Here is a 20,807-nt window from a genome sequence, read left to right as displayed (position 1 = left end):
CTGCTGAGTGTGACAGCAATGTACCGAGTCACCGGGGGAGCAACCAACCAAGACAAGTCAAGGTCCTTTATTGTCATCTGAGAATCATTGTATCATAATCAGGTTTATTATCACTGAAATATGTCATGGAATTTGTCATCTGCAGCCGCAGAAGGATGCAATACATTAAATATTTAATAAATTACAGTAAGAAATATATCTGTTAAAAATAAGTAGTGTAAAAAGAGAGAAAAAGTTGTGAGGGTGTTTAAGGATTCATGGGCCATTCATATATCTGATGCTGAAAGTGAAGAAGCTGTTCCAAAAACAGAGAGTGTGTGACTTTAGACTCCTGTACATCGCCTTTGTTGGTAATAATGAGAAGAAGATATCTTCTGGGTGGTGAGTGCCCTTAAAGATGAATGCTACCTTTTTGAGCCATTGGATTTTGAAGATGTCCTCAGTAATAGGGAGGCTACTGGTCATGATGGGGCTGGCTGAGTTTGGAACTTTCTACGGCTTTTTCCAATCCTGTGCAGTGGCCCCTCCGTACCAGACCGTGATGCAACCAATTAGAAGGCTCACCACAGTACATCTGTAAAATTTGCTAGTCTTTGGTGACATATCAAATCTCCTCAAACTCTTAGTGTAATATGGGTGCTGGCATGCCTTCATTGTAATTGTATCAGTATGTTGGGCCCAGCATCGATCTTCAGAGATGTTAACATGCAGGAACATGAAACTGCTCACCCTTTCCTCTGCTAGCCCGTCAATAAGGACTAGTGTGTGTTCCATCAACTTCCACTTCCTGAAGTCCACAATCAATTTCTTGGCCTTACTGATGTTGAGTGTGAGGTTGTTGTTGCATCCCCACTGAACTGGATAATCTGTCTTGCTCCTCTATACCTCCTCATCACCATCTCAGATTCTGCTGACAGTAGTTGTGTCATCAGTAAATTTATGGATTGCATTTGTGCTGTGCCGAGCCATGGAGTCATGAACTTGGACAGAGTAGAGTTGTGGGTAAGCTTGCGCCCTTGATGTAGGCTGTTGTTAATTGTCAGTGAAGAGGAGATGTTATTTTGATCTGTGCTGATTGTGGTCTCCCAATGAGGAAGACAAGGGTACAGATGCAGAGGGAGATACAGAGGTCCAGTTTTTTGACCATAAAACCATAAAACATAGGAGGAGAATTAGGCCATTTGGCCCATCAAGTCTGCTCAGACATTTGATAGAGGCTGGTTTATTTTCACTCAACCCCATTCTCCTGCCTTTTCTCATAATCTTTTATGTCATCACAAATTATGAACCTGTCAACCTCTGCTTTAAATATACCCAATGACTTGGCTTCCACAGTTATCTGTGGCAAAGAATTCCACAGATTCATCATCCTCTGGCTAAAAAAGTTCCAACCGATGTCTATTCTAGAGGGACACCCTTCTGTTCTGAGGCTGGGTGGCTTTGGCCACTGGTCTTATACTTCCCCACAGCACATCTAGGTCTTTCAATACCTGATAGTTTTCAATGAGATCCACCCTCATTCTTCTAGACTCCAGCAAAAAATGGCCCAGAGGTATCAAACTCTCCTCATACCCTTTCAATCCCAGGATCATTCTCATGTACTTCCTGTGGACCCTCTCGAATACCAGCACATTCTTTCTTAGATAAGGGCTCCAAACTGCTCACAATCCTGCAAATGTGGTCTGACCGATGGTAAATAAAGCCTCAGTATTCCATCCTTGCTTTTATATTCTAGTGCTATCGAAATGAATGCTAACATCGCATTGGCCTTCCTTACCACTGCCTCAACCTGCATGTTAACATTTAGGGAATCCTGCGCAGGGACTCCCAAGTCCCTTTGCATCTCTGATTTCTGAATTTTCTCCTAGTTTTCCTTTATTCTTTTACCAAAGTGCATGAGCATACACTTTACCATACTATATGCTGATTTGTCACCACCATTGATTCAGCCTATGGTAGTGGTGTCATCAGCAAACATGAATGAGGCATTGAATCTGTGCTTAATCACACTGTCATAAGAGTAAAGCAAGCAGAGCAGGGGGCTAAGAACACAGCCTGTGCTTGTGGATTCTGGAGCAGATGTTGATGCTAATGGAAACTGACTTACATCTGTAAGTGAGATTACATCCACTGTAGACCTATTGTGGCAGTAGGCAGATTGTAGCAGGTCCATATCCTTGCTTCAGCAGAGTTAATTCTAGCCATGATCAAGCTCAACTCTCAAAGCACTTCATCACAGCAGATGTGTGTGCAACTGGGCGATTGTCATTGAGACAGTTCACCCTGCTCTTGGATACTGGGATGATTGTTGTCCTTTTTAAGCAGATGGGACTACAGCAGTGAGAGATGGAAGATGTGCTTGAACATTCCCGCCAGTTGTTTGGCACAGATTTTCAGAGCCCTACCAGGTACCATCAGGGCCTCATGCCTTGCTAGGGTTCAGCCTCTTGAGAGAAGCTCTGACATTGTCCTCTGAGACGGTATTCACAGGGTCGGCCATTTTTGCAGCGATTCACACAGTTATAGTTTTACTCTCCTTTTCAAAGCATGTTTAGTTCATCGGGGAGTGAAGCTTCACAGCCATTTATGATGTTACTTTTCACTTTGAAAGAAGCATTGGCCTGCAAAACCAGCCAGAGCTGATGAGCAATTGATTCCATGCAGAATTGCTTTTTTGCTCTCAAGATAGGCTCTGTAGGTTGTACTTGGACTTCTTGTAGAGTTCTGGATCACTGAGAACTAGCCCTCAGCAGACAGCAATTTTCATGGTTCATGCAGAGCTTTTAGTTTCGGGATGTTCTCAAAGCACACACTAATCCTCAGAGGTTATACCAGTTTGTATATACACATACACTTACACACATCCCCAACACACACACACAGATAAACATTAACAGGCATGCAGCCACTTTCTATCTAGTCTCAGTTCCTGATGAGATCGGTGACAACTGTGCCAAATTTATTCAGATTTGAAGATGAATCCTGAATATAGTCCCGTCTACTAATTCAAACCTGTCCTCCCTTGACTGTATCTCCACGGTCTTCACCACTGGTGCTGTTGTGCTCAGTCTCTGCTTGTACACCAGGAGTTGAAGTGTAGTTAAAGTGCTGCAAGGACTTGCCAAGGTACACGTGTGGGATGATATTTTCAGTGTTCTTTCTGATGGTGTAACAATGGTTGTGTGTGTTGGCTCCACTGTTTCTACAGGTGATATGTTGGTGGTAGTTGGTCAGAGACTTCTCCAAACTGGCCTGCTTAAAGACCCTGCAATGATCAGGAAGGTATCAGGGTGTGCTGTGTTGTGACTGTTGATCACAGTGCTCAGCTCCTTCAGTATCAGCTTTGCATTGGTCAGGGGCAGAATGCACACTGTAACCAGGATGATGACAGAAAGTTTCCTTGGCAGATAAAACGGATAACACTTGTACGCAAGATATTCCAGATTGACGGAGCAGGACTGAGACACAGTTGTCATCTCTGTGCATCACAATGATGGAGCAAACACTGTCGTCTCTGCCTTTCCCTGATGGTGCTGTCCGGTCCATATGGTGGAAGGTGAAGCCTTGAACTGTAGTGCTTTGTCCGGATTGCTCGGGGTGAGCCATGTCTCTGTGAAGCAGGGTACGCAGCAGTCTCTGACTGTCCTCTGGTACTGCAATCTCACTCTGTGGTCTTCCATTGTACTTTAAACTCTGAAAATTCCCAGGGAAAAGCAATGCAACAGCTGAGACAATAAAGAACTGGTTGTGCAGGTATGTGGGAGATCTTCCTTCCCTTTGCAGCAGAGGCTTAGACTTGTTGAGTGCTGTGGCATTAGATGAAATTGCAAAGAGAGGGCCTCCATTGACTCTACTCACACTCTGGGTATTTCCTTCAGGATATATTACACTTGCTGACAATTTCAATGTGATTTTATTTCTGCATTTAGCGAAAGGATAATCCGGGGACAAGTTTCCAGGGATCGAATCTGATCGGTACAGTCTTTGACCTTTTTGCTGCTGGTACAGAGACCACCTCGACCACTCTACGCTGGGGTTTTCTCTTCATGATGCTCCATCCAGACATACAGTGTAAGTAACACCAGGGCTTCTGTGCCTGAGTCAACACTCCAATCAGATGAGGTCATAGGTCACAGAGTCAAACTCCGATCCCAGTCGCGGCCTGGTTGTCACAAGCAAACTGTCTTCTATTAAAGTTGCAAAGTCACACAGCAGGGGAACAGGCCCTTCGGCCCACTGATTCCATGCTGACCATTGGCCACCTATTTACAAGAATGCTACACTAATCTCATCTCATTCTCCCCACTTTCCTCTCAACTTTCCCCTTGGATTCTAAACTCTTCCACACACAGGAGTTTATTTACGGTGTCAATTTACCCACCAACCTGTCTGTGTTTGGGATGTGGGAGGAAACCAGTGCACCTGGGGAAACCCATACAGGCACAGAAGAATGTGCAAACTCCACAAAGAAAGCACCTGAGATCAGGATTAAACCCAGGTCTCAGGAACTGTCAGGCAGCAACCCTACCATCTGTACTACTACACGACTGAAAGTGAATGCGTGAAAAACCAAAAATGTGAACTGTACATCTTTCTGTAAATCCCTGTTGCATTGAAGGTGGACTGGCTGTGTAACAGTGTGAATGGGGATGTAAGGACCAGTGTCCCCCAAAGCACACAAAGGAGATGGCTGCCCACATCCCTGAAATATTGCTGGGGTTTGGGGTCTGACCAGTTTCTGGGTCGGCATTCCCTAGAGTGAGGGTATTGACAGCAGAACACAGGCCACTGCTGGAAACAATTCCTGAAGCTTGGCACGTTGATGTACTTGGTGATAGAATATTCAGGCACTCACTTACACTGTGTTGTTGGAGAGATGATCTATAAAAATTATGCAATCTAAGCTGTATGCTTATTACAGAACTGGAGGTTGATTCCATAAATGCCAGCACAATACTCTTTAAGCATTGCTTCCTCAGGGAAAGGGCACTGACCTCAGAGGATTCTACATATATTGTAGGTGCACTTAGTAATGGGACATTTGTGCCAATAGCCTCAATGATATTTAAACGTGCTTTCATGTAGCTTTCATTCAGTCAGTTCTAAGATAGGGGTTGCACAGATCTTTCTTTCTAAAATGTTTGCAAGCTTCAGAGTTCCAGTTTGACACATTGGAAGCAGCACAGCAATATATTGGTATCCCTTCTGTTTTGGATCCAAGAGCCACTCCAAAGATTATGGACATAATTCTGGTTGTACGGTCATTTGGATGAGGTATCAGACTGAAACCTTTCTCTCTTTTCTTTCAAGGAAGATTGGGATTTATCCCTCAATTTACTGTATTGTTTGTGAGAGCTTTTGGTTTGAACATTCTAATAGACTACACTTCAAAAACTTACTTTTTGTTGTTGTAAAGATGTCCTACAAATTGACACTCAACATGCTAGAAATACTCAGCAGTTCAGGCTGCACCAATGGAGAAAGAAAGAGAAATCAGTTCCTGTTTTGTTCCTGCAGCTCGGGTTCACGAGGAGATTGACGGAGTGATTGGGAAGGATCGAAGGCCAAGGTTGGAAGACCGGGAGGAAATGCCATTCACTAACGCTGTTATCCATGAAACACAACGCTTAGGGAATATTGCTCCAACCTCACTGCCTCATCAAACGTACAGAGATACCACAGTTATGGGTTACACCATCCCTAAGGTACAATCTGCAATGAAACTTGGGTATGAGGCCATCTCCTCTACATAAGAAACAGGATTAAACAGGATTAGAAGTAAGCCTTGTGACCTACTGAGTCTTCTCTGTCATTCAGCATGATCAGGGATGCTCTAATCTTGACATCAGTTGCACTCTCTAGCCTGTTTTCCCTAACACTGACTTGCCTGCAGACCAAAAATGGCTCCATCTATGTTTTGGATACATTCAGCAACTCTAGCATAGAGACATCTCTGTGAGATAAAGAAGTTCTCATCATTTCTGACTTAAGAAGATGATTCTTCCTCAAGGGAGAATCATCCTTTCAGCATCTACAACACTAAACCACATGAGAAATGTGTTCCAAAGTGATCACTTCTTGTTCTTCTTAACTTCAATGATGAGGTCCAATGTGCTCAATCATTCTTTGTAACAAGCATCTTAGAAAGTAACATAATGAACCTTTTTTTATGGAAGACTGGCAGTTGCCCAAGCTACAAGTCTCCCCTCTCCATGCCACCAATGTTGTCCAAGGGAAGGGCATTAGACATTAAGTACATGGGCAGTTTAATATCCCTGACTACTGTATTCTGTTATCACTCCTTACTTACAGTCCCTTGGAAAAGTATTCAGCCCCCAACCTTTTATTAACATAAGTAAGTATTACAACCAGGGATTTTGATCAATTTAACTGAGAATTTTTATTTGTGAATAATCACATGCCCTTTTTTTTAACAGTAGAGTCACATGTACCTCTTAGTGTTGAGGCCAAAACCTTCCATTTTAGTCTCATCCCACCACAACACCCTCTTCCACATCTTTTCATTGTCTTCCTAGTGACACTTTGCAAAGTCTTTGTGGGCACCCATATGCTTCTTTAGCAGTGTGTGTGGTCTGTATCTAATACTGTGAATCAGCCAGTTAACATCCTCCTTACTGGAAAGTATGGTGGAGGTAGCATCATGTTATGGGGATGCTTCTCAGCAGCAGGAACTGGAAATCTGGTCAAGAGTGATGGGATGATGAATGATGTTAAATACAGAGAGACCCTGGATAAAAATCTGCTAGCCTCTGCTTGAAAGTTTAAACTAGGGGAGGGAAGTTAGTCTTTCAGCAAGACAATGACCCAAAGCGCACTGCCAGAGCAAACATGGAGTGGCTTCAAATGAGGAAAATTGATGGCCCAGTCAGAGTCCTGACCTTAATCCAATCAAACATCTCTGGCAAGGCCTCAAGATTGCTGTCCACCACCACTCTCCAACTAATCTGGCATCGGTTGAGCAATTTTGCGAAGGAGAATGGGCAAATATTGCTCCATTGCATTGTACAAAGCTAATAGAGACTTGTCTGGAAAGCCTGCTGGCTGTAATAGCTGTGAGAGGCGGTTCAACTAAGTACTGAGTACAGGGGGATAAATAATTTACAACTGCTGACAACTCAAATTTGTTAGTTTTTCATGCTTTAGATTTCCCCATTGGGGAGGGGGGGCTATGCTGTGGAAAAGAGGAGCATGAGATTCACAAATATAAATTCTCAGTTAAATTGATAAAAATCCCTGGTTGTAAAAATCTTCTCTGTGAACAAAGGTTTGGGAGCTGAATCTTTTACAAATCACGGTATATTCTCCCTGCCAGAGCTTCTACTGTAACTTGCATTTTGCCACATCAGCAACACAGACAAAATGATGGGAGAGCTCAGCGAGTCAGGCAGTCCTGAACAAGGGCATCAGCTCCAAACATTGACTGTTTATTTTCTATCACAGACACCTCCTTGCCTGCTGACTCCTCCGAGCATATTGTGTGTGTTCCTCAAAATTTCTGGGATCTGCGGGATATTTTGTGCAGAATTTCTGATGCATTTTAATTATTAGGGGAAATGCTGAGTTTCTGATGTTATCTTTGGTAGTCCGTCGGGATAGGGTGACTTGTCTCCAGTCCAGTTTTGAGGAGCAGAAGATGTTTGTGTGTAAATGCTTTAATGGTGGGGTTACTAACATATACAGGCTGAACAGAGAGAGAGGTCCTGGGCCAATGGCAAGAGATCTAAGTAACTAGAGATAAGCCATTATTGTGCACAGTCACAGGTGTGAATGCAAATACACACACACACTCAGTCACGGGTATGTGCACACTTAAATACACAAATACACGTATGCTTATGCACAACCATGCACATACTCACTCACACACACACACACACAGCATTGTTATATACAGATACAAACACTTACTGTATGTGTGGACACACACAAGTACGCACAAACACAAAACTTTTTCCACTCCCTTGTTCGGACTGCCCACCCTTCCTGAATCTCCCCTAACTGTACCATTCAAAATCCACCTACTCTTGGTGCCTCTCCCTTTCATTCACTGACTTCCCAGCTGGTGTCTCTGCCCGTCTCCACATCTCAGGCTCTGCAGGGCTGCTCTCTGAAGTGTGATTACTCTCCCAGCCCCACATTCTGTAACCTGCAGCCGAGCCCGAAAATCCCCAAACACCTCATGGGAAGCTCAGAAAATTGACTGCACATCAGTCAGCAAGCAGTCCCTGAGAAGAGGTCTCTGCAGTCTGTCAGGAGTACCGGTCGGTCTTACATGGTGGGAGCATCTGCACATTCTTCTGATCTAATAAGCCAAGAACACACAGGACCCAGACATCTATGGTGGATCAATAAGCCCCAATCTTGCATGGTGTGGCTTCAATGCCATTACACCACGATGGGGGGGGGGGGGAATGTTTATCTAGACTGTGGATTATATTCCCTACAGTAGTTCACACTCAGAAGACATCTCCTTATTGCTCTGACTAATGTATTCTTAACTAACGTGTCTTCTTTAGGGAACGCAGATTATTCCAAACCTTACCTCAGCCTTGTTTGACGAAGACTTGTGGTCGACTCCATATCAGTTCAATCCAGGACACTTCCTCAACCCAGAGGGCAAGTTTGTGAAGCCAGAGGCCTTCATCCCATTCTCTGCAGGTAATGTGGGATTCAGGGATTGTTCAACTTGCCAAAAGAGAAAGCTATAATTGTGTACGAGCAATTTTTATTCAGCAATCACTACAATCACTGTTCCTTAGTCAGAACATCCTGATGCAGGATCTCGGCCCGAAACGTCGACAGCAATTCTCCCTATAGTTGTTGCCTGGCCTTCTGTGTTCCACCAGCATTTTGTATGTGTTGTTCTCCCAACTTTCCTGTTTGGTTGAACCCCAAACCACACATACCCTAGACGTATATTGTTTATGAAAGGTGGCCTTCTCACCACTGATTCACGTGGCCATTAGCAGAGTTAGCTAATGAGCCAAGTTTGTATATAAGCCCCATTGGGATGGTTGTATACATAAGTTGGGAAGACCCAAGTAGGGAAATAGGGGAAACACAAGAGAATGCAGATGCTGGAATCCGGAGCAACACACAGTTGCTGTCTGGACTCCTTGCTGTCTCGGTAAAGAACTGTAGTTAATCAAAGATCCCACCCATTCTGGCCATTCCGGCTTCTCCTCTCCACCCATCGGGCAGAGGGTACAAAAGCATGAAAGCAGGTAGAAGCAGGTTTAAGGACAACTTCTTTCCCAGTGTTATAAAACAATTGTATAATAATTGGACTCTTAACCTCACAATCTACACCATTATGGCCTCAAAACTTATTGTCCACCTGCACTGCACTTTCTCTGTAACTAACTGTAACACTCTTATTGTTTCTCCTTGTCCTATGTCAATGCATTGATGTGATTAAATGATCTGTATGGATGGCATGCACAACAAAGATTTTCACTCTGCCTCTATATGTGTGAAATTAATAAACCAATTTTATTTACCAGAAAGCTGGAAGAACTCAGCGGCTCAGGCAGCATCTATGGAGGGGAATGTACAGTTGACATTTCAATTTGAGAAAATCTGGAAGTAATGCGTGTGCATGGGAGGTGTGTAGTGGCGGTTGGTTATGAAAACCATTTAGACAAGAGGGTGTTTTTAAGTTCTGGGTGGTGTACTGGGGTGTCCATGGGGATTCTGCTCCTGCATCATTACCTTATGTTGAATTTAAGACAAAGCAAAATATCTGTGTAAGAATCTGCTTACCCTCTTTCCCAGTTCTGATGTAGCATCATAGACCTGAAAAGTTCACTGTGGCAGCCTGACCTGCTGAGTGTTTCCAGCATTTTAAGTTTTTATCTTAGATTTTTCGATTTCTCAGGGTTTTGTTGTAATAACCATTTACTCAGACTTTTGGGAACATTCAAAAGAAAGTCATACTTAGCTTGCAAAAGGATAGATGGCTGTAACGTTCTCGCTCGGGTGTGACGTAACGCCGAGGTAAACGTCGAGATAAACCAGAATCAATGCAAACGAGGCCGCAGTAAGATTAACCATTTACTGTTCACTCTTCACATTAACACATGGTGAAAACTGTTGAAAAACAATACAAGATTGGTACAGTGTTTGTTTCCTTCTAAATATCACATTTACATTGTGAATACTTGCAAAGATAAAACTATAATAACTACATTACATTAAAGTGCAGCATACAGTCAGAATCTAGCTGCTCCATTGGCTGCTTTAGATACACTTCAATACAAACTATCCCGACTCTTTAACTGACGAAAAGGTAAACCTTACCGACCGTCGTTACTTTTAACAGAATCGGCGTTAACATTTTAACTCAAAATATCGATTATCTAATGACTTACAGCGTTGCTTTCACTGTGTCTTTGGTGCATAGAGAAACCCTAGCCGGCGTTATGGTGGCACATGTGAGTGACCCCCACCCTTGCGTGAATCTCAAACCGGTAATTTCCCACAAGACGCGGCGAACCCGGATGTGACGTCATCGCAGCCGCGATGTATTACAGACAAATCAATTGATTTAAACAATCCTAACTTTGACTAAAAAAATGCTAACAAATTACTACGCGAAAATATTATAAACTAAATAACTGCCATAAAGGCAGCACACTCCCCGCTTGACCTTCGTAAGGTCACAATGAACATAATACAAACTTCAGTCTCTAAATCAGTCATTAGGTAGAAGTAGAATGACTTCTGTAACGGGCCTTTGGTAAATTTTCCCATCGCCTTGGTCGGTAGTTTTCAACTTGACTTTCCTGACATGTCCATCCCTACTAGGGAATGTGGCAGTGATTCTGGCCATTGGCCAGCAGTTGCCGGCGATTTGCTTGTCCCTGAGCAGGACTAAATCTCCAACTTGAAGGTTCCTTCTCCATTGCTTTGTGTACAGGTCCTTATCGGAGAAGTCCCCTGGTGGAGGGGCAGCTCCTGCCTTCTGCGTAAGGAGCATTGATGGCGACAGTATGAAGGGGTTTTCCGGGTCAGAAGACACGGGCAGGAGTGGTCGTGCATTCATAATGCCTGTGACCTCTGCCATTAGTGTGCCCAGTACTTCGTGGGTCGATCGGATGCTTTGCTGCATCTCAGGTTTCCTTTTCGTGGTTTTTTGCAAGGGCGTGAACCGCTTGACTGCCTGCTCTTTGTTGTTTGGCAAGCACTGGCGTGGTTCTCTGAAAGGTAGTGGGGCGACCCCACTATTTGCTTTGTCTCTGAAGACCTTGGTGTCCTCCGTTTTTAAGATGATGGCGTCTTGAGCCGATGGAGCAAGTTTATTATCATGCTCCTTTTGAGCAAAGACAGACTGACCCAGCGTCTCGTCAGTTACTTTGCGCTTGTTAAAGCCTTGTGGTGCTTCCTGGACGCACATGGAACTTGTGCGGGGTTGAAGAATCATATGGCGGCTACTCTCTAGCACATTGGTCTTGAGTGTGTTAACCGTTGATTTGTGTTCGTTGCCAGGGCACACCTCTCCTATCACCACCCAGCCCAGATCCAGGCGTTGGGCAAAGGGGGCGTCGTGTGGTCCATTGACCTGCTGCCTAACCTTGTGTACCCGGAGAACATCCCTCCCTAATAGCAGGAGTATTTCTGCTTCTGGATCCAGCTCTGGGATGTGTTTGGCAATGTGGTGGAGATGTGGTTGGTGTAGCACCGCACTTGGCGTCGGGATCTCAGTGCGGTTATTCAAGATTTTCTCGCACTCTACGAGTGGGGGGAGACAGATGAGGACTTTACCATCCAGGGACTCGATCTGGAAGCCTTCGGCCCTCCTTCCGTAAGTTTTCATGTTGCCTGAGCAAGTTCTAAGGTAGTATGGGAACTGCTCACTCTCAATGTTGAACAAGTTAAAGAACTCTGGACTGACTAGCGAGCGGTTGCTCTGATCGTCCAGAATTACGTAGGCTTTGATGGCCTTGTCTTTGGCTCCCTTAGGGTACACCTTAGTGAGACAGATCTTTGAACAAGAACGGCTTGCCTGAGCTTGACCGCAAACTTCCGTACAGCTCGAGCTGACAACAGTTGTCCTGGAGTGAGCTTCTCCTTCCCCGCCGTCCTGTTGTGGGGGTGAAGGAGCGTTGTCAGTTTGCGGTAACGGGCCAGGATGCATGGCCCAGTCGTGATTAGTGCTATTACATTCCAGGCACTTCACGGCGATCGTACACTCTCTCGCACAGTGAGAGGTCGAGGAACAGCATCTAAAACATATTCCTTTCTCCTCGAGGAGGGCCTTCCTCTCTTCAAGGGGTTTTTCCCTAAACGTTCTGCATCTTTTGAGGGGGTGGGGTTTGTTATGCAATGGGCAATTCTTGCTAGAGTCATTGTTAGTTGTAAGGACTTGAGTCTTGAGCGCTGAGACTGGTTTAGTAATGTTGGAATTATTCGAAGTGGATTTATCTGGCTTGGTGGAAATTGTACTGCTTCCTGGACCTATGAGGCTAGGATCGTTTCGCTTCTTCGCCTCCTTGCACACAAACCTGGTGAAATACTCGAAGGGAGGAAATCGACCTTCGTGTTCTTCCTTGTAATCTGAGGCAACAGACAACCACCTGTCCTGCAGCCCAAATGGAAGTTTGTCCACGAGTTGTCTAATCCCGGTTGGAGTGTCTAGGTATACTAGACCAGCTGAGTAGCCATCTTCTTTGGCGCCTTGAATCTCCATGAGTAAATCTCCGAATTCTCTTAGCTTGGTGTGGTCCTTGGCTGACACCTTAGGAAAATTTCCCAAACGTTGGCATAGCGCCGCCTCAATAATTTCGGGGGCTCCGTAGCCCTCCTGAAGTCTCTCCCATGCTTTCTTCAATGCTAGCTCGGGTTTGTTGATGTACACTGAACGCATGCGTCTCACCTGTTCGCATGATTCTTTTCCCAGCCATTTTGCCATAAGATCCAACTCCTGGGTTGCTCTGAGCTGGACTCCGTCGATAGCGTTGGTGAATGTGGAGTGCCGTGCACGGTAATTTTCAGGTTTATCGTCGAACTGGTATAGTCCTGAAGTGACGAGATCCTGTCGTGCGAAATACCGTGCTACGGATTCATCTGCAAGTGGCGTGCGGGCTGAGGGAACACGTCTTCGGGTACGCGACTGAGGGCGTACATCTGTTATGGAATTTGCTGGTCTGGACTCAGTCTTTGCCTCTCTTCTCCCCAAATCCGGTAAGTTCGGTGTCAAGAAGTACTTGTCGTGAGCCCTTGCATTCCTGGATTCATCGCGGAGTTGCGAGGGTAAATTATCTTCCTTGGATGGACGTGATGCCGTCGGGCCTCTCCAAGACTCCTCATGAAGTGGGACGTTATCGAATAAGTAAGGAGAGGAAGAAAGAGTCTTCCATTCTATTTGAGATTGGACATAGTCACTTGTGCGTTCCAATCTGATCTTTTCTGAAGTAGATTTTCCGTCAACCGGATCATGCATTTCTTCGGCATCTTCTATTAACTCTGCTTCCACCTCGGCAGCTGCTGCTTCTCGTTCTAGCTTCAGCGCTTCTAACTGTGCCTCTACCCTTTTCCTTCTGGTTTTCGGCTTCTCTGGCAGCCGCTTTCATCTTTACTTCTAATTCTTCTTTGGCAAAGTGCGCTCGCACCTTGGCGGCTTCTGCTTTAGCAATGGCTTGGGTGGCCTTACTTGATGCCCTACTGCCCCTGTCGCAGGATGACGACGACTTTGACAACGACTTAACGCCGGCTAGGGTTTCTCTATGCACCAAAGACTCAGTGAAAGCAACGCTTTTTCACTGTAACGTTCTCACTCGGGTGTGACGTAATGCCGAGGTAAACCAGAATCAATGCAAACGAGGCCGCAGTAAGATTAACCATTTACTGTTCACTCTTCACATTAATGCATGGTGAAAACTGTTGAAAAACAATACAAGATTGGTACAATGTTTGTTTCCTTCTAAATATCACATTTACATTGTGAATACTTGCAAAGGTAAAACTACAATAACTACATTACATTAAAGTGCAGCATACAGTCAGAATCTAGCTGCTCCATTGGCTGCTTTAGATACACTTCAATACAAACTATCCCGACTCTTTAACTGACGAAAAGGTAAACCTTACCGACCGTCGTTACTTTTAACAGAATCGGCGTTAACATTTTAACTCAAAATATCGATTATCTAATGACTTACAGCGTTGCTTTCACTGTGTCTTTGGTGCATAGAGAAACCCTAGCCGGCATTATGGTGGCACATGTGAGTGACCCCCACCCTTGCGTGAATCTCAAACCGGTAATTCCCCACAAGACGCGGCGAACCCGGATGTGACGTCATCGCAGCCGCGATGTATTACAGACAAATCAATTGATTTAAACAATCCTAACTTTGACTAAAAAAATGCTAACAAATTACTACGCGAAAATATTATAAACTAAATAACTGCCATAAAGGCAGCACAATGGCTTTTTTATTTCTCCTTTCAATGTTGCCAGTGCATTGGAAATTCTGACAGCTTCCTGTCCAGAGTTATGTTTATAAACAACATAAAACTCAAGGATAGCACACAGGCTGCCAAAATTCCTCTCAGTTAAATTGGGAATAGATTTGTGAATTTCTCAGCAAGAGTTGGAATTGGCAGAATTGCTTCATGAAATCCATGGTTTCAGCATCACCACAGTGGTACAACAGTAGCAGAAGCACGTGGGAATTCATTGCTTAACTAGAGCCGGCCTGTCACTGTTCTGGGACACTGACCTCTCCTGCCCCTTGCCCCTACAGGTCATCGTGTGTGTTTGGGGGAGCAGCTGGCAAAGACAGAGCTCTTCATCTTCTTCACGTACATGCTCCAAAGATTTACGTTCTTTCTCCCAGAGAATGAGCCAAAGCCAAACTGCAAGGATGCTCAATTCGGAATTACCCTCAGTCCAGCCCCCTATCGGCTCTGTGTTAAAGTCAGATAAGATGTGTGTGGGACTTTTCCCAGGAGCTTCCCTGCCTGGGTTTTGTCCATATTCCATGGCATACTGTGGTTTGAAATGGTTTAATTTAAAGATAAAAATATGAAGATGTAATTTCAAAATATCCCAAGACAGTACAAAGATGCGGAAGAATAATGCAAGGAACATGTCAGTATTTGACACCCAACCCTCCTGCCACTAGAAATAAGATTACAGCCAGACAATCTCTGCAAGGATAAGAGCAACATGTCTTCCAGCTCCTCACCCCTGCACTGATCCCCAGTTACACCCATATGGTTCTGCTGGGCAGGCTCCATCCTTCGCCTGCTCACTCTTTGTCTCTTGATCTAGCTTCTATGTTGAAGAAACCTGACGTAAATTGGGGGACCGCTACATCGAGCACCTCCACTCCATCTGCCTAAAGTGGGATTTCTCAGTGGCCAAACATTTCAATTCCTATCCCCATTCCTGTTCTGACATGTTGGTCCCTGACCTCCTCTATTCCCATGATGAGGCCATTCTCACGGTGGGGGAGAAACTCCTCATACTCCATTTAGATAGCCTCCAACTTGATGGCATGAACATCGATTTCTCCTTCCGGTAATTTTCTTCCCTCTCCCTTCCCTCTTCTTCCACTTGCCACTCTGGCCTCTTACCTCTTCTCCTCACCTGTCTTTCACCTCCCCCTGGTGTCCTTCCTTCCCCCTGGTCCTCACTCCTCTCCTATCAGATTTCTTCTTCTCCAGCCTTTACTGTTCCCACCCACCTGGCTTCACCTTTCATCTTCTAGCAAGTACTTCTCCCCCTCCCACTAATTTTATTCGGTGTCTTCACCCTTCTTTTCCAGTCCTGAAGAAAGGTCTCAGCCCGAAACATCCACTGTTAACTTTTTTCAATAGATGCTGCCTGAACCACTGAGATCTTCCGGTAATTGTTTGTTCAGCTCTGGTTTTCCAGCATCTGCAAAATCTCTTGTGTTTAGCATCAACATTAATATCATTTGTCTGAATCAGAAAATAATGCATGTTCTTAAAATTATTGGAAAACTATTTGATATTGCATTTTATAAACTATAAACATAATCATTCTCTCCTGTATTTTGGTGATTACAAACATTATCTCCTTCTGTTGCCCAATAGGATCAGAGGTCCATCACATCCACCTCACACTGACTAAACACATCTGACTCCCATCTGAACTCAGCTTACTGTTCACTCCTCCTCTCTCCCCCCACATTCGGGTTTGGGGCTTGTGACAGAGTCATACAGCATAGAAACAGGCCCTTCAGCCCAACTGGTCCCTGCCAACCAAGATGTCCATCTCAGCTAGACACACCTCCCAGCATTTGGCCCGTAGCCCCAGAGTAGGTGATATTGCCACCCCAGGGGTGGTGGGAGTTTCTAAGGGAGCAATAAAGATAAAGCAGATGGTGAGAGGTGCTCGATAGCAAGGGGTCAGCTGGGAGATTAAAGGTTAATTTAAGAAATGAATTAATTATTATAAGCATTTGATCCTAAGTGCCTCAGAGTTGATTATAATCATCATGTAATCACTCATCTCTTGCTAACCTACCGTTCAGTTAGATTTTGCTCATAGAATGCTATAGTTGTTGAAAAGCAATGTGACACTTGTGTATCTGGAATCTGAAAGCAAGAAATCCTGTGGCTTCTGGACCTATGCATTAGGGTATGGCATTCAATGGGGTAAAGTTCAGAATCTGCCCTTTCAAATAGTCTTGATCACATTTCTCCAGCCCACAGCCCCACTGCTCCAGTTTAGGCACTGAGTCAGGTTTTGCCTGAGCTATGATGATCTCATAGCTTTCTCCTTTATGGATCGCAGCACTTTACGTTGAACTTGGACAATAGGCAATTGACAGTGGCCACAAATCCAGAATGAAAATGGCAGAAACAAACCAAACATAAAAGAAGTATAGAGAGTGTAGTGTGGAGTATCTGAAATATGGATTTATACCACCATTAAGCAGCGTTACAGCCAATAAGTCTGTTGTGTGGAAATTTTTTTCAAATGAGGCAATGAAACTGTCCAGGCTCCTTGAACATTTGAAGAGAATACACTCTGATAAAGCAAACAAGAACCTGATTAATTTTCAGTCACTTAGTGAAAACTTTTAGAAATGTAAAACACTTCTAAACATGTTTCCAATACTTCACAACAAAACAGAGATGGTTTGCCTACCACAATCAACATTCTATTTTCTCATTGCTAAATCTGAAAAGCCCCATACAATTCGAGAAGAACTGATTTTGCCAGCAGTGAGGGAGGTATACTCTTGCCACCTAGGTGAGCTGCATAAAGACATGTCAGAGAGATTTCAGGATCTTCCCTCAGTCCTAATTCCAGATTGGATAATGAATCCATTCCTGAACACTTGCAATGAGGAATTAACAGGAAGGATGGAGGAAGAACTGATCTTGCTAGAAAATGACTTTGAGCTGAAGCCAAGGTTCAGAACATCACACTAAGTCTTTTGGTTGTAGAAAGAAATTTCTGAACACTATCCTGCAATGTGGAAAAAGATCAAAATGTTCTTTATTGCCTTTCCAACATAATATTCAATGCAGTCACCCAACTTCCTTCAAAGCAAAAAAAAACTGCAAATTGCTAAATGTGGGGATGAGACACCTTCTGAGTGACATTCAGCCTTTTGAGAAGCTGATAACACTGCACCAAGTGAACAGTGAAAATGCAAAGAAGTGGTGAATAGTTGGTCTGATAATGTATGCTCTAAAATTCTTGATGAAAATTGTTTTTCCTGTAATTAAATAAAGTAATAATTTTATCTATAGCTTTAAATAGATCTGAATATATTTGCAATTAATTGTCTCTGCTTTTTGCAGTTTCTATTTTTTTTTACTATGCACCATAAATCAAAGTTCTTTACAGTTTTTATGCAATGGCCAGAAAGGGAAATGGGCATATTGGAGATGTGATATCAGAGCCAAGGGCATGATAACCCAAAAAAGTTTTGGGAATTCTTCTCTAAACCTTTCTATCCAATTGCTTGTCCAAGTGCCATTTAAATGTTGTTAATGTATCTGCCTCAATCACTTCTATTAGCTCATTCCATATACGGTCTACCTTCTGAGTGAAAGTGTTCTCCCTCAGGTTCCTATTAAATCTCTCTCCTCTCACCAGATCTGTGCCCATCGTGATTTTTATGCACCTCCACTGGCTCTCTCCTCAGTCTCCTACATTTCCTTGCCTACTCAATCCCTCTCTATAATTCAGTCCCTCAATCCTTGAGGATCTTTTCTGAATTGTTTTTGGCATCTTTACTGTAGCAGGGTGACTAAAATGGAACACGATTTTCTAAATGTGGCCTCACCAATGTCTCGTGTAACTGCAACATAACATCCCAGCTTCTGTACTCATGCCTATCTTGACATTGAGACCAGAGGGTGAGACTGGGCCCTGGGACAGTCTGAAGACTAAACCGAGGGAAGGTATTGAATGAGACAGTTTTGCCTTAGTAACTTTCCCCAGCACCTGAGCTAGATGCTGTCTGTGTGGAGTTTGCATGCTCTCTGACTGTGTGGATTTCCCTGGGTGCTCAGGTTTCCTCTCACAACCCAAAAACCTGCAGCTGGCAGGTTGATTGGTCACTGTAGATTACCCTGAATGTGTAAATGAGTGGAAAATATTATGGGATTTTAATGGCACATGAAGAAAAATAATTTACAGATCTCTAACTAGGGAATACTCTGTGAGCCAGCACTGACTCTGTGGGTTGAATGGTCTTTTTGTCATCGTGAAGTGAGAAATATGGGAATTTGCTTCAGAAGGAGGTATATTGAGGTGCTGTGTCAGTTTTAGTGAAGGATTCAGTCTTTTTCCATCCCAGACCAAATGTAGGCCCCCACGTGTTATAAAAACCCGACTTACAGAAACCCCTCCACATCAGGGAGCTCCCCTAATATCATCACATTCACAAGTCTGACTTACGTACGTACATTTGTTCCTGCAAATGGCAGAACTAGTTTCCTTTCTCCACTTTCCATAATTGTTCTTTCTTATCAATCTTGTGATTTTTACAATATTGTGGTAATGTGATTATAATAATGTGATTTTCTGTATTTTCTAATTTATTGACAAAATATTTAATGGATGTGTGTAAAATGGAACCCATTTCATACCTGTGGATGGTCTGAATGGCTAAGATCCAATACAAAGACTTTCTGAGAGACGGGCATCCCCGGGTGTATAGTCAAAGCTGCAAAGCCACATTCAATGCCATTGGTTCATAAACCATAAATGACCACTGGAAATCAAACACACTCTTTCTTCATCCAAGACTGTAATATTTCATTTGTTTTAATTGCTATTTTAACAATGCACTTTTACTTTATTTCCTGGTAAAATGATTAAACACAGAGATTATTGTGACATTGCATTGCGTTCCTCTCTGTGTCATTTCCACACCGTTTTGATATAATCAAAAATACAGTCTCTACAACAGCACACCTAGAAAAATTGGGAACGGCTGCTGCTTGCTTTACACTCTCAGCACAATCCGAGTATGGAATCTCTGAGACATGTCAATCCTGCATCACCAGTGGTTCCCTGATGGCCACACTCATTCATCTTTCCTCCCCTTTGTTGGTGTAACACCAGTGACCTGGGTTCTATCCTGATTTCCGGTGCAGTTTGTGGAGTTTACACATTCTCACTGTGACCACATGGGTTTCCTCTCCGTGCACCTGGTTCCTCACACATCCCAAAACCTACTGGTTGATAGGGTTAGAGTTAGGCTGCTGTAATTTGCCTCTTGTGTGAGTGATAAGAATCTGGAGGAGTGGGTGGGGAGTGGTGGTTGATATAATGGATATATAGGGTGAATATAATGGGACTGGTGCAGAGTACGTGTAACTAGCTGATTGAAGGTCAGTGTGGTCTTGGTGGGTGGAAGGGAATAATAACTCTGTGACAATGTCACAGTCAAGACACGTCACACGATGAGCAATCACCAAAAGATCAGTGCAAAAAGCTTGTCATGACAGCGCCCCAGCGACTCCACCAGGGGTTAAGGGCGCGCGCGCACACACACACACACACACACACACACACACACACACACACACACACACACACACACACACACACACACACACACACACACACACACACACACACACACACACGATACTGCAACTGATGAGATAAAGTTCTTTCACTTTATTTACTGCCCTCTTCACCCACCATTTTAAAGTGCCTCATGCTTATAACTGCATAGTCAAAAATCCAGGGGAATTATTCCTTCATTTTTTTAGGATCTTAAAGATCTGGATTTCTCTGTTATTTGCTGATTTGACTTAAGGAAGTTGGAGTTATTCTTGACCTACTACTGGCTGCAGTTAACAGAATTGACATAGTTAACATACCCTTTGCCAAGTCCACTCAGTTCCAGACCTCATCACAGCATTGGTACAGGCTCCCCGCCATCATGATGTGGAAAAATATCCTGGTTCCCTCAGCGTCACAGAGGCTAAACCGCGGAAGGCCACGCTTAAAACTGCATTACACCGAAAGGACTGCAAGGTGGCTCAAAAGCAAATAAAGATGGAGAACGAATGTGGCCTTCTCAGTAACATGCAGCTCCCAAAAGTCTTCCAAGAGCCAGCGAGCAATAAAAGCTGCTACAAGCTCATCCATAAAACAGAAAAGTTCAGCCCTTGGGCTCATGGTGTCTGTGCCAAATAGGATACGAAATTATTACCTTCTGGCTGTTCATGATTCGTTCTCCTCCATTCCCAGCATAGGCATGTGCATATTTAAAAGCGTCTTATATGTCTATTTACTTTCACTAAATGTAGTGGCAGCGTGGTGCCAACACCTACCATAC

General features: G+C 43.9%; 1 protein-coding gene across 2 annotated transcripts in view; it reads left to right on the top strand.

Moving 5' to 3' along the window:
• The window catches only part of LOC140731853 (cytochrome P450 2D20-like), a 91,763-nt gene that overhangs the window by 35,150 nt on the left and 35,806 nt on the right, over positions 1 to 20,807 (top strand). Inside the window, exons 6-9 of one of the 2 annotated variants that reach the window (XM_073053769.1) lie at positions 3,930 to 4,071; positions 5,518 to 5,705; positions 8,538 to 8,679; positions 14,766 to 19,351. In XM_073053769.1, the coding sequence (XP_072909870.1) occupies positions 3,930 to 4,071; positions 5,518 to 5,705; positions 8,538 to 8,679; positions 14,766 to 14,947 (654 nt within the window). In that variant the 3' untranslated portion in view covers positions 14,948 to 19,351. Of the gene's footprint in view, positions 1 to 3,929; positions 4,072 to 5,517; positions 5,706 to 8,537; positions 8,680 to 14,765; positions 19,352 to 20,807 lie in introns of those variants that run through there. The other variant, XM_073053770.1, reaches the window with a different exon arrangement.

This window comes from Hemitrygon akajei, chromosome 8, assembly GCF_048418815.1.
Source record: "Hemitrygon akajei chromosome 8, sHemAka1.3, whole genome shotgun sequence".
NCBI classification, from domain to species: Eukaryota; Metazoa; Chordata; class Chondrichthyes; order Myliobatiformes; family Dasyatidae; genus Hemitrygon; species Hemitrygon akajei.
Note: the sequence above shows the minus strand (reverse complement) of the source record. Positions and strands in the feature narration are given on the sequence as shown.